Raw genomic sequence first — 13,913 nt, 5'->3', positions numbered from 1 at the left:
GGTTCAGGAGGCTTGCTTGAAGGAACAGGACTTATATGCTAGGCAAAAGTTGATAACTGGCTGTCTCTGCCAAAGGAAGTAAGGGACTCCTCTAAAAATTTGCTTTAAGTGTCTGATTCTGGAGAATTTGGGTTCTGTTCACGGACTCAGGAACATATCTCAGGCACTGCTGGCGTCCCAGGAATGAGCATGAGCGTGTAGGGCCTGCTACCCTACAAGGATTCAGGTTCCATCAACCTGATGGAGGGCCTACACTCCAGCCAAGCCTGGGACCCAGCTTATCCCACGATCCGGAAGAGCTGCCAGGAGAGCCGCTCAAGAGCAGTGCCCCAGAGGCGTGACGCTCCTGCCTAAAGCTCCTGCCTAGACCCCCTCCACCTTTAAGTATTATGGGTACAGCGACAGCAAAGCTGAGATTTCTCCAGGAGAGCAGACAGACAGAAGGCAGGGCTGGCTGGGCCTCAAAGAGGATGACGGGGAAGCCGGGCCCCAGAGCCCAACTGCATGTGTGAAGATGTTAGAATCCCAGAGAAGCCGAGGCCTCTGGCCCCTGTCTTTGATGGCTCCGTGCACCCCCCGAGTCGTGGGTGTCCATCCCTGGTCTGTGAACACGTGCCTGTGAGGCCTCTGGGAAAGACTCGGCCTGACCTGGCCTTCGTGCGCTCAAGATGTGGTTAGCGGCCGGCCTCACTGAAGCCCCACGCAGCCCTAGTGAGGGTGAGACATCGGGATGAGAGCTCGTTCTCTCGCACGCATGTGTGGAAACCCCAGCCCGGGGGGGCCTGTGGCTGGGGGCCACCATGACCCTGTGCCTGGCTCACTCCAACTTGTGAACCAGACCAGCCGATGACAGCCATTCTCCAGGAAGGTACCCGGACGGTGGTGCTGGTGCCTCTGCTCAGCAAGGTGCCTGAGCCGGACGAGGGGGCACAGCCCAGCCGTGGCCTCACTGTGTACGAGGGGCCTGCCGCCCAGGTAAGAACCCTCCAAGCCACGCAAAACAGCCTCTGAACTTGTCAGCACGCAGTGTGACAGGCCACATCAGTGCCACGTCAGACGCCCAAGCGGGAGGAAGGAAGGAGACTTTGTGAAGATGCATGTTTGGGTGCATGTTGGCTTTGACGAAAGACCGTTTTGGACCTAAGATCCCTAAGCCTTCGGACTTGGTAGACATCTCAGAAGTTTGGGAGGGCCCACGAAGGGGGACAGGGAGACGGGGGCGCGTGCTGGCAGAAAGGAAATGGAAACCAGGAGCCACACACGCACACACGAGCCGCGAAGCTGCAGGCATGATACCTGGTGAGTCATTGCGGAGTTTCCTGGGGGAGGGGGGCTCTGAAACAGAGAGAGAGAGTCCCCAGTGGTTACCATCCTCCTGTTCAAGTGCGAGTTTAATCATTAAAAGCGTTTGCTTCAATTCAGTAGTTACAGCCACTTTTAAGGACCCTTACAGCGGAACGCCTGCAGCCACCAAGCACTCAGGGAAGCGGGCACACAAAGGGACAAGTGGTCTGTTTTTTTCCAATTAAAAAGCACTTTCTGTCCTTCAGAGCTTAAAGAACGCAGGCTCAATGGCTTCCTCCCCTTCTGCATTTCTCTTCAGGAAGGTAAAGGAATCTGAGTAAGCTAGGCCAGAAGATCCTTGTAAGACCAGAACCTGAACAGCTCCAGGCAAGGAGCCTGCAGCAGCCTGTTGCTCCATTACCATGACTGTCTCTACTGCCTCTCACGCCCCTAGCCAGGAGGTAGAGGCGGGCACCTGGGCAGCTCACGTGGAGATGCCTGGCAGTCTGGGGAGGGATGGGTGCATTGGTCAGGCTCTAATGAGGGCTCGTATTGCGATGTATCTGGCTGGTAAAATCTGTGAAACATGCATTGTAATTCCTTGCTCATGGAGAAGCTGGCTAGGCTTGCGAACCTCACTCATAGTTCCTGTGCTTGATCTTGGGTTTTTGCATGTTTGGAGGACTCAGAGAAGGCAGCAAAGGTGGGAGCTGTCTTCCACCCATATGTACGTGTGTGCTTATGTTAACTGTAAAAAGTGGGTGGTCTAATACCGGCCTGTACGGCCCTGAGAAGGGTCAGTTATATGGGACAGAATCCAAAAGGGATAGTCAACTTGTGCTGCACGAATGACGGGTCCCAGGAATATCCTGGCAGTCTAGTTGGCACTCTGAGCTCTCTCTGCCAAGGACTGGGTTCAGTCCCTGGTCCAGGAACTAAGATCTCATAAGCCTCGAAGTGCACCCTAAAGATTTTAAAAATTAAAAAAAAAAAAAAAAGACATCAGTCCCAAGAAAGGGACAGTGATAACAAAATGGCAAGAGAGCTGGGGTGGCTGAGTGCGCCCCACTGCTCAGCCCACGCCCACGGAAGGGCAGCGTCCGGTCAGCAGCAGAGAGGGCTCTGGGGGCTCCAGCAGTGGGGACACGTCGCCCGCCCGCCACCTCGCACAGGCAGGGGGCTCCTTCCTGAACGCCTGCACTTGGAACCCGCTGCTCACTCCCCGCTTGTGAAAGCGGTTCAGGCTTCCCCTCATCTCCTAGAATGGTTCTCAGGGTCTGGAGCTGAGATGCCAGGTGATTTCAGAGGGTTCCCAGGCATGCCTTCGGGTTGCTTAATGGCACCTTGAGAAAGGGGTTCCCCTTCCCACTCTTTAAATACATCTGATTACGTCAGAGAGTCTGGTGCTAATGTTTTTTGTCATTGCCTTTTTAATGAGAAGTCGGCCTTTGGGTCACAGTCATCAGTTTGTGGCCACAATAGCTAGAACTCACTGTTGTCTTGTTTTCACTGTGTTTAACTTGATTGGGACCTGCTGATGCAAGGGACCCTGGTTTAACGATACAGGGGAGGTAGGTTTCATTTGTGAATAGACACTTGTATGGTTTACACAGTAAACTTCACAGAAAGTATCAAGTCGACAAAAGGACAGGTGGTGAGAGACTAAGGCAAATGGGAAAGGTGGTGTGAGAATGGCTGAGGTTGAAGAAACGTCATCTCTGACCCAACGACTGAAGGTTTACTTTGTGCCCAGACACTGGGGATGAATAAGCAGACACAGCCTCTGTGTTTATGGCCTTGCAGGCCAAGAGTGAGGACAGACTGTATGTGACATAAATACAAGAATAACAAGCTCCACGATGACAGGTGGGTAAGAGAGAGGAGAATGCCAGGGAGTGAGACAGGAGGTTCTGATCACATGGATGAGCAAACACCTGAAGGAAGGCAAGGAGGGGGCAGCTGTTGCAATGAGCTGCGGGAAGAGCATTCCAGGCAGAGACTGTAGCCAGTGCAAGGGCCCTGAGGCAGAAGATGGAGAGGTGGAGGGTAACTTAGGAGGCAGAGGACAGAGATCGTGCAGGGCCTGGTGGAACTAACTGTTGTCAAGATGTTACTTTGAGCGAGATGGGGGCCCATGGAGGGCTCCAAACAAAGGAGGGGCATGACCCCACACCATTTCTGTGTTGAGAACAGGCTATAAGAGGCCAGTATGGACGCGAGAGGCCCACAAGGAGGCTGAGAAAGTCGTCCAGATGGGAGGAGAGGGTAGGTTGGACGAGGTGGCAAGAAGTGGATGGATTCTGGATGCAGAGTATTTTTTAAGGGAAAGTTGACTGGATTTCTCAACAGCTTGGATGCATGGTGTAATGGAGAGAACAATAAGGCAGCTTCTGGCCTAGGTTAACAGCAGCTTTGAACCGGGGAGGACTGTGCGAGGAGCTGGTTGGGGATGAGAGGGTTCAGTCAGGGCTCAGGTCGCGGTGTGTTTGGGTGTGGGCTTCCTGTTAGGCACTGAATAGGAAGGTCAAGGAAGTCTGGAATCCCAGGAAGTCTGGGCAGGAGATAAACTAGGAAGTCACTAGCTGTGGATGGAATTCCAAAGCCACCAGGCTGGTTGAGATTCACCTGAGGAGTGAGTGGAGATGGAGATGGAGAGAGGACCAGGGTGGCAGTCTGGGCAGACCAGCAGCAACTGGCCTTTAAGGTGCGGCACCAGCAGAAGAGGTGAAGGGCGGCCAGAAAGTGGGAAGGACAGCGGTGAGGGCGGGGCCGGGAGGCCTGTGCGGAGGTACCACGTATGCTGCCGAATCGAATCGGGAGTTTCACGGTGACAGGCTGCAGGGAAGTGGGGTTGGGTTTGTTCAGCTGATGGAGCGACTCAGCGAGAGAGAATATATCACAGGGTAGAAGGGTAAGACTTTAGGGAGCAACATCCTTGGTTAAACAAGAGGGTGAGGGGTCTAGTGGTGGGGTTGACCTCAGTTGGTGCTGGACAGTTGAGCACAGAAATGGGGGGAAAAGTAGAGGAAATGAGTACAGATGTAGAGAGGTATGGAGAAGTGGGGGCTTGTTTATACTTCACGATGCTTTCCTTTTTTCAATTAAAGAGGAAGCGAAGTCATCAGTGGAGACTGAGGATGGCAGAGGGAGTAAGTTCAGGGAGGGTGAAAAGCAGGTGCCTAAGTTGGTGAGGTGAGGGGGGGAGGGGAGGGGTGAGAGGGTGGGGGAGGGGAGGGGTGAGAGGGAGGGGTGAGAGGGTGGGGGAGGGGAGGGGTGAGAGGGAGAGGGAGGGGAGGGGTGAGAGGGAGAGAGAGGGAGGGGGAGATGGTGGGGGAGGGGAAAGGTGAGAGGATGGGGAGGGGTGAAAAGGTGGGGGAGGGGGAGGCTGGGGAAGGGGAGGGGTGAGGGTGGGGAGGGGTGAGAGGATGGGGGAGGGGTGAAAGGATGGGGGAGGGGAGAGGTGAGGGGTGAGAGGGTAGGGGAGGAGTGAGAGGGTGGGGGAGAGAGGGGGAGAAGGTGGGGGAGGGGAAGGGTGAGAGGATGGAGGGGTGAAAAGGTGGGGGAGGGTGAGGCTGGGGGAGGGGAGGGGTGAGAGGGGAGGGGTGAGAGGGCAGGGGAGGGGTGAAAGGATGGGGGAGGGGAGGGGAGAATTGAGGGGTGAGAGGGTGGGGGAGGGGCGGGTGGGGGAGGGGGAGGGGTGAGGCTGGGGGAGGGGAGGGGTGAGAGGGTGGGGGGTGGGGGGAGGCTGAGAGGAGGGGGAGGGGTGGGGGGAGGGGGAGGGGAAAGTCCCGGCAGCACTAAGTGGGGTCAGCCTGGTGTCTCAGTGGCACGTTTCTCAATGAAGTGGCAGCGCTCCTGTTGGCTTTCTTGCACAGCTTTGAGCTGCAGAAGGTTGGCAGTTGGATTTCATTTGGGTTGTATTTTAACCAAATAAGCCCAGCACAGCAGGAAGAGGGACCAGAGTGTGGAGGATGTGGAAGAGGCTGATCATAACTGTGCAGTCAGTGGGCTGCTAGAGGATGAGCCGAGGGGTGCAAGACCCCAGTGGAGACAGAGGGGAGAGCTGAAGAAAGGTGGGGCGGGCTGATGATGTGATCCCTGATGGTCAGGTTAGAGCTGAGAGTTAGCAGGAGTGCAGGTGAGTGGCAGGGCCCTGGAGGAGAGAAGGTCATGGACTTGAGGCTGGATCACCCGCCTGCAGGGTGTGGATGGATGACACGGAAAGCGTGGAGCTAGGCCTTTCAGGGAACTGGGTGGACCAGGGCCTGGAGGGAGCCCTGGGAAGCATGAAGCACCTACCACCTTCAGGCCCAGAGGTTCAGGGGTGGGAGAGAAAACAACCCTGCCCACTTAGGGCAGAGGGGCTTGACTGTGGGCAACAGCACCCCCCAGGGACAGCAGGGGATGTCCCACTGCATCTAGCTTGTGGAGGCCAGGAGTGCTGCTCAGCATCCTGCAGGGCAGAGGCCAGCCCGTGACAGTCGCTCAGTCACGTCCAACTCTTTGCAACCCCCTGGACTGACGGTAGCCCACCAGGCTCCTCTGTCCATGGGATTCTCTAGGCAAGAATACTGGAGTGGGTCGCCCCGCCCTTCTCCAGGGGATCTTCCCAACCCAGGGATCGAACCTGGGTCTTCTGAATTGCAAGCAGATTCTCTACCATCTGAGCTACCAGGGAAGCCCATGATAAACAAAGAGTTGTTCAGCCCTGGATGGCAATCGGATGGAGAAACCCTGAGTTAGAAGAGTGGGGAAGAGAGTCCAGAAGAGAGGGAAAGAGAGAAGGGAGTCTGCCAATGTCCTGACACAGAGAAGAAGGGACTCAGGAGACAGTGAGACACCGCCTGGTTCTCCTGCTCCTCGCCAGGAGGACAGGAAGGGACTGGTTGTTGGAACAGAAGGAGAGCCGCTCAGAGGCAGGGCCCCCGTGACCTGAGCCCCTCCCACATCCAGCACAGGCTGGTGCTGCATACATGATGAGCTCAGCGGCTCTGGGGAGAGGGCCCTTGAGCCACTGTGGGTGTTTCAGGGCACCCCGCGCACCCCGTCTGCTACCCGAGGACCCTGGGGGCCGGCACCTCACCTGAGCTTGCTCTTGAGCGCCGTCACCTCGCGGCCCATGGCCTCGTTGCTCTCCGTGGCCTCGTCCAGCTCACGCTGCAGTTTCCTGCGGTTGGCATTGATGCGCTGGGACTCCTCCTCCGCCTCCTCCAGCTGCCTCTTGAGTTGCTTGACCCTCAGGTTTCCTTTCTCGGCCTGGCAAGGAGCAGCCCGAGAGTCAGGCGGGTGCGTGGCGGGGCCTGCGGGGCTGGGCGGGGGGCCGGGGCGCGGTTACCTGCTCCTTGTACTGCTCCGCCATCTTGCGCTCATCCTCCACCTGCAGCAGGGCCTCCTTCAGCTTCTTGTCCTTCTGCTTCAGTGCCTTGGCGGTCGCCTGTTTCTCTCTGCGCACACGGGGCAAGCAGGGAAGGTTCAGATCGGGAGGGCCTCCCTGCAGCCAGTGCGTGAACCCGACCAGCATCACCCACGTGGGCACTTTTTTTTTTAATTATTTGGCTGCACTGGGTCTTAGCTGTGGCATGTGGGATCTAGTTCTCTGACCTGGGAACGAACCCTTGTCCCCCCTGCATTGGGAGCACAGAGTCTTAGACATGGAGGGCCACCAGGGAAGTCCCCACATGGGCACTTTTCCTAAGCCCGAATCAGAGCTCATTCTGAGAAATCGTCCATGAAAAGGCATGACGTGCTGACCCTGGCTACAGCGCGGGAGAACCTTGGAAACATTCTCAGTGAAAGAAAGCCAGTCTTAACAAGAGGCCCTGTGTTATATGCTCCCACTTTGCGAAACGTCCAGAATAGACAATAGAGACAGAAAGTAGATGAGCGGTTGCCTGGAGCCGGGGATGCGAAATAGAGGGTGATGGCTAAGGACACAGGGCTTCTTACTGGTTCTCTTAATGTGCCACAGTTGACTGTAGTGAATGTGTGCCTGTGAACTGTACACTGAGAGCCACTGCACTGCCCTGGTGGCTCAGATGGTGAGGAATCTGCCTGCACTGCGGGAGACCCGGACTCAATCCCTGGGTTGGGAAGATCCCCTGGAGAAGGGCATGGCTACCCACTCCAGTATTCTTGTCTAGAGAATTCCATGGGCAGAGGAACCTGGCGGGCTACAGTCCATGGGATCGCAAAGAGCTGGACGTGACTGAGCGACTAAGCACACACACACACACTGAGCCGTATGCTTTAAACTGGTGAACTGTTGTGGCACATGACTTTTCTATGAAGTCACCACAGAAAAGGGCAAAAACAGTGTAAGGATCTAGACCCTGTCTGATGGTCAGCTCAGGGACCGTGTGTCAGTGAGCAGCCTGTCCATGACTGTGGGTGCTGAAGGGGCTGAGGACCCAGATGTTTGCTGTACCCGTTAACATGACAGCCTGCAGACACGGGTTAGGCAAAGTCCCGGGAGCTCCCGGGAAGCCCGGCTGACATCACTGAGGAGTCCGGCTGCTTAGAGCAGCTGGCGTCTCAGAGGCTCACTCCCGGCACAGCGCCTGCCCGTGTTCTCAGTTCACCCAGAACAGCTGCCACGCGGGCACCTCTGAGCCAATTCTCGGCCAGAGCTGATGCCCAGGGAGACTGGCTGACCCCTCCATGCCCCCACCGCTCGCTGGCAAGCAGGCGGTCTTTGGGGTGCTGCTCGATGGCCCCCTTGGCCCCCATACCTGGCCTCCTGCTCCACCTGCTCCTCCAGCTGTGCGATCTTGGCCTCCAGGGCCGCAATGGTGGACTTGAACTTGGACTTGACTGCCCCCTCCATCTCCTGCAGCTTGCTCCGCAGCTCCTTATTCTGCCGCTCAAGCTGCTGCCGCGCGTTCTCATTCTTCTGGGCTGCACTGCGCTCCGTGGCCAGCTCGTTGCTGAGCTGCTCCGCCTGGGGAGGAGGGTGGAGGTCACCAGGTGGAGGGTGCCCGGAAGCCCCCCTCCCTCCCCTCTGGCACGCAGCCCCTCCCTGGCCGTCCTTCAAGGCTCAGCCAAGGGGCAGCCCTTCCAGGCCACATCTCAGTGCCACGCCGGCTCCGCGAGGGGGCCCCGGTGCCCATCGTGGAGGGTGCTCACTGTCAGGAGGTGGGGGCTAAGGAAAAGGCAGGAAGGAGACCGCCAAGCCCTTCTGGGCGAGCCTCGTCTGCTGGAGAGAGCCACCATGGGAGGCCCTGCAGGCCGGGTGCTGGGGTGACCGGAGAGGAGGGAGTGGGTGCTCCGGAGCGGGATGTGCCGGGTCCCTACTCTCCTGCCTCGTCCCACCCCCGCCTGGGCCTGGCACACCGGAGCCTGTCGCAGGGCGGGTCCAGGCTGCCCCGGCCCCCACCTGCTGCGTGGCCTTCCGGACGCGCTCACTCATGGCTTCCGTGTTGCCTTGCTCTTCCTCCAGCTCCTCCTCGAGCTGTGCGATCCGGGCCTCTAGGCGGCGCTTCTCGTCCTGCAGCGCGTTCCTAAGGGAAAGGCAGCCGCCCTGGGACCTCCAGCCTCCCCTGGCTTAGGCAGCTTGCTCCCCTGGAGGAGCAGTGCCTCGGGGTCGTCCTCTTTTACAATCGAGACTCAGAGAGGCTTAGAGGCTTGTGCAAACTCACACAGCTGGGAAGCAGGGAGCCAGGCCTGAGATGAGGACCGGCTCGCTCCTCCCTGACATCCCCAGATGCCCCGTCCCCACCAGACTACAACCCCATAGGGTGTGAAAAACACATGTCCCCTGTCACAAACTCAGCTGAACGTGCTGTCACGTTCAGCCTTAACATATGGTCCAGGAGGCGTCCTCTGACTGACTGCCTCTCTCATCATGTGAGTCTAGGGACCCCTTTTTCCCTAGGCGGCTCCTACCTTCCCGACACGCTGCTGGCCAGCTCCTCGGCCAGCTCGTCCTTCTCCAGGTCTGCCTGCTTGCGAGCCCTCTCAGCTGCCGCTAGATCCTGGACGTTGCAACGCAGGGAGGAAGGAAACCGGTTGCCTGTCAGGAGGGCCTGAGCCCCACCCAAGCATCTACCCCGCTCCCAGCAGCAGGCCCCCGGCTGCCTCCACAGCCATTCTTGAAAATGGCGTGGCCTCCTCCGAGCTTGGGGGGAGGCCTGCAGATCCGTCAGCGAGAAAACCCCGTGTCTTTCCACGCCCGTGCTATGGAGCCCTCACTTGTGGGATGCTGAATGCGGGCGCCCGAGCCCGGGGTGCCCAGGGCCCCCCCATCAGGGCCCCCACAGTGCGGATAAGGCTTTACCTCCTGTAGCTGCATGAGGTCAGCCTCCAAGCTCTTGGCCTTCTTCTCATTCTCTTTGGCCGTGGCAAAGATCTCGTCCCGGGAGGCACGGGCATCTTCCAGCTCTCTCTGGAAGTCCTTCATCTGAGCCTGCATGAGGACAGGCAGGACCAGCTAAGAAGTCCTTACTCACCGGGTCCTGCGGCCCAGATTACCTTCCTGTGCCAGCCCGAGTGTGTGTGTTAGTTGCTCAGTTGTGTCTGACTCCTCGCAACCCTGTGGACTGTAGCCTGCCAGCTCCTCTGTCCAGGGCATTCTCCAGGCAAGAATGCTGGAGTGGGTTGCCATTTCCTCCTCCAGAGGATTTTCCCAACCTAGGGATTGAACCTGGGTCTCCTGCATTGCAGGCAGATTCTTGACCGTCGGAGCCACCAGGGAAGCCTAGGCTTTCCCACCATTTAACCACAAAGCCTTTGGACGGGCTCCACGGACCTAAGAAACGGTGCTGAGGTCTGAGTGTTAGCCTCTCAGTGGTGTCTGACTCTTCACAGCAACCCCATGGACTGTATAGCTCTCCAGGCCCCTCTGTCCATGGAATTCTCCAGGCAAGAATACTGACGTGGGTTGCTATTCCCTTCTCCAAGGAATCTTCCTAACCCAGGGATAGAACCTGCATTACAGGCAGATTCTTTACCATCTGGGCCACCAGGGAAGCCCGGAGCCAAACACCTGAGGATAGTGTTTGGCCGTTGCTGAGCTGCTCGCCTGGGGATGAGGGTGGAGGTCACCAGGTGGAGGGTGACCTCACCACCTCCGCCCCCAGAGCAGGAAACAGCCCCCAAAGCAAAAGCATGATGGAAGAGCACCAGGTGGCCAGGCACCAGTGACAGAAGGCTGCGTCCTCCCACAGCCGTGGACCCGCCTCCCTGGTCCCTGGGGCGTCACCCACCTGCAGTTTTCTCAGCTGCTTGATGGCTTCCTCCCTCCCCTTGATGGCCGAGTCGGCCTGCAGTTCCAGGTCCTTCAGATCCCCTTCCAGCTTCTTCTTGGCTGCCACCGCCAGGGCGCGTTGCTTCCTCTCGTCTTCCAGTTCCGTCTCGTATTCGTGGAGCTGGGTGAGGCCAGAAACATGTGCTGCAGGGCAGGGCCGCCCCTCGGATCCCTTCCCCCAGGGCCCAGGTCTGCACCACCACTGAAGGTGGGCTTCCCATTCCCGGGTCGCAGGTGAGAAATCAAAGTTTCCACGAAGCCAGGAAGTGGTGGCAGAAGGAAGGAATGCCGGCTGGCCCCCCTCCCCTCCCCTCTCTCCCCTCTCTCCCCTCCATGGATTACCTGCCTCTGGAGTTGCCTCCGCTTTTCTTCATTCTGCTCGTCCCGTGCCTGGAGGTCCCGCTCAAACTGTACTTTAAGGGCCTGCATGTTGACCTCCAGCCTCAGCTTGGCGTCTTCTGTTGCTTGAAGCTCATCCTCGAGCTCTTCCAGCTGGGTCTTCATCTCCTCCATCTGGGTCTCCAGGGCCCGCTTGGACTTCTCCAGCTCATGGACCTTTGACGTGAGGGGTGAAGTCGTGAAGATGGTTGGGCAGCCCCCGGTGACGGGCAGCTCATCATGGTCCAGGAGGTGGCTTTTGATACCCCCGGGATGCATGACCAGGAGTCCAGACCACAGCCTTCCTCTCGGAACCCTTGACTCAGACCTTACCCCAAAGGCTGTTCCCAATAGCCCAAGGCTGGCCCCCTCTTTGCATCAGCCCGAGGGACTCCCTTCAGTTCCTGATTATTGCTTACCAGGAATGAGGCGTGGGGCCCCCTCCTTTACCTGTGGACTGATAACTAGCAGAGAGGGTCGGGGGTGGGGGGACATGGACAAGCAAAGACGATGAAGAGCCACTTACATTCTTGCCCACATCATCTTTGGAGCTAACCAGATCCTCCATCTCGGCTTTGAGCATCTTGTTGGTCCTCTCGAGCTCTTCTTTGGCTTCCAAGGCTTCCTCGAGGGCCCGCGCCAGCGACAAGGCTTTGGTTTCCTTTTCCCTGGCTTCTGCCTCGGCTCTGTCCCTTTCATCCGCATATTTGGAAGAGATGTTTTTCTCCTCGGCCAACAACTGCAACACAGCAAAAGACCCAGAGGTGAGCTCTAGGCATGCCCGAGGGTCGGCTGCATTTAACTGCAAATATGGGGAAGAAGTCTTGTGTGCAGCTGAACTCATCCTGGTACGGCTGGGAGGAGGTCACATATCTATGCAAATAGTTTATAACAGTCCTGCTTGCCGACTTCTAGGTCGGCTTTGCAGAGCCAGCATTCGCCGTATCTTTGTGCTCAGAAATCACTAATGCTGCCCGTGTTGGTTAGAACATACTGTGACCAAGGTCAGGGTGACACTTAATCCTGCCAGAGGCCAGTTTTTCTTTTGTTTCATGGCCACTGTCACTCCCTTACAGAAGTACCCTATGAGCCACCCTATGAGTAGAGAAATGGTGAATATGTGGATGGATTTGCACACACCCTCTGCCTGGGGAAGCAGCTCCAAGAATACCCCCTTCTGACGTTAATCTCATCTTTAGAAATAGAGGGGCTTCTCTGGTGGCTCAGTGGAAAAGAATCCTTCTGCCAATGCAGGAGACTTGGGTTGGATCCCTGGGACAGGGAGATGCCCTGGAGAAGGAACTGGCAACCCACTCCAGTATCCTTGCTTGGGAAATCCCATGGACAGAAAAGCCTGGTGGGCTACTGTGCAAGGGGTCGCAGAGAGTTGGACCTGACTGAGCAACTAAACAACAACAACAAAAAGAAAGAGCAGTGTTCACTGTAGCATCCAAAACCCAGACTGCCAGAGTCCAGCAAAGATGGGCAGGTAACAGGGACTCCCAACAGCAGTCAACACAAAAACTCTCCACTGTTTGTGACGGGAAAATAATAGAGCAGTCTCAGACCCTGGACCAGATAATGAACCAGCAGATAAGAAGCACTAAGAACAAGCTGTCAGCACAGAGAAGGGATGGCTGGTAGAAAAGAGAAGAATCCCAAAATTCCATCCCCAAATTGATTTTTGGAATAAATCCTGAGTCACATGTAAACCAAATCATATTTACTGATTCTGAGTAACACATATTAAAAGCTGGTATTTAGGAGTTTGGGTCATACAGGTGTATGCATTTATCAGAACTCAGTGAGTCTATACTTAAGATTTATGTATTTCATTGTAATTTTACTTCAAGGGAAGAAAAAATATTTTGAAAAATGAACCCTAGTTTATATGCAGTGTGGCAGTATCTAGAGGGTGATTTACAGTTGTCTGTAATTTGCTTTTAAATGCGTCTAAAAGATAAGATACAAATGAGAGATGTAATACACTCATAAAAAAGCATGTGATAAAGTCAGTGAAGTGTTAGTCATTCAGTCATGTCCAACCCTTTGCGACCCCATAGACTGTAGCCTGCCAGGCTCCTCTGTCCATGGAATTCTCCAGGCAAGAATATTGGAGTAGGTTGCCATTCCCTTCTCCAGAGAATCTTCCTGACCCAGGCAGGGATCAAACCAGGGTCCCTGCATTCCAGGTAGACCCTTTACCATCTGAGCCACCAGGGAAGCCCCAAGTCAGGGTAAGGCCTTAATGACTGAATCAAGGTGGTGAGTGCCCAGGTGTTCACAGTACAAGGCTTTCTGCTTTGCTGTGTGCTCAAGATTCTTTGTGAGGAGATATTAAGGAACAGTGGTATTTCAAGGGTAGATACTTTAATTGGAATCCTCAGTAGGTGCCCAACAAATACTCGCTGAGTGAGTAAAATCAGTAAACCTCATTCCTTATCAGGGCTAGAACCCAAGGCACGACTGGGTTTCTAGATGGCCCTTGTGGTGGTGGTGAAACCTGGGAAGTCATGGCCACTGAGGCTTCGCCACTGTCCTCACTGACCCCTAGAGGAGCCTCACCCAAGCCGGCCAGCCTTCCATCGTGACCAGCAAAGCCAGGATGGGATACTGCCATACACGCAGCAGCCACGCCAGATGTTCCCCAGACCCGGACCCCCGCCCCCCAGCCAGGGTCCGTGAGCAGAGGGGAGGGCCCTCCAGCCCGTACCTGATCAAACTTCTTCTGCTTCTTTTCCAGGTTGGACACCAGTTGTCGCTGGTTGTCCAAATCGACGACCAGGTCGTCCAGCTCCTGCTGAAGCCTGTTCTTGGTCTTTTCCAGTTTGTCATAAGCAGCTGCCTTCTCCTCGTACTGCTGGGTCAGGCTTTCGATTTCCTTCTGGAACTTCTTCTTACCCTCTTCCAGCAATTCCACGGTGCTGGCAAAGTCCTGCAGCTTCTTCTTCGAGTCGGAGAGCTGAAAAGGCAGTGTCCAGGGTGGGATGAGAGGAGGCGGGGATAAGGG

The 13,913-nt window shown here is 56.4% G+C and overlaps 1 protein-coding gene across 3 annotated transcripts in view; it reads right to left on the bottom strand.

Moving 5' to 3' along the window:
- Positions 1-13,913, bottom strand: part of MYH11 (myosin heavy chain 11) — a 127,431-nt gene that overhangs the window by 2,621 nt on the left and 110,897 nt on the right. For 2 of the 3 annotated variants that reach the window (XM_027527196.1, XM_027527197.1), the window contains 10 exons: positions 13,617-13,865; positions 11,430-11,642; positions 10,868-11,080; positions 10,485-10,646; positions 9,557-9,685; positions 9,166-9,254; positions 8,657-8,780; positions 8,013-8,221; positions 6,620-6,728; positions 6,368-6,540 (listed from right to left, as the gene is read on the bottom strand). In XM_027527196.1, coding sequence (XP_027382997.1) covers positions 6,368-6,540; positions 6,620-6,728; positions 8,013-8,221; positions 8,657-8,780; positions 9,166-9,254; positions 9,557-9,685; positions 10,485-10,646; positions 10,868-11,080; positions 11,430-11,642; positions 13,617-13,865 — 1,670 coding nt within the window. Of the gene's footprint in view, positions 1-1,296; positions 1,336-6,367; positions 6,541-6,619; positions 6,729-8,012; positions 8,222-8,656; positions 8,781-9,165; positions 9,255-9,556; positions 9,686-10,484; positions 10,647-10,867; positions 11,081-11,429; positions 11,643-13,616; positions 13,866-13,913 lie in introns of all 3 variants that reach the window. The other variant, XM_027527198.1, reaches the window with a different exon arrangement.

Source organism: Bos indicus x Bos taurus, chromosome 25, assembly GCF_003369695.1.
Source record: "Bos indicus x Bos taurus breed Angus x Brahman F1 hybrid chromosome 25, Bos_hybrid_MaternalHap_v2.0, whole genome shotgun sequence".
NCBI lineage: Eukaryota > Metazoa > Chordata > Mammalia > Artiodactyla > Bovidae > Bos > Bos indicus x Bos taurus.
Note: the sequence above shows the minus strand (reverse complement) of the source record. Positions and strands in the feature narration are given on the sequence as shown.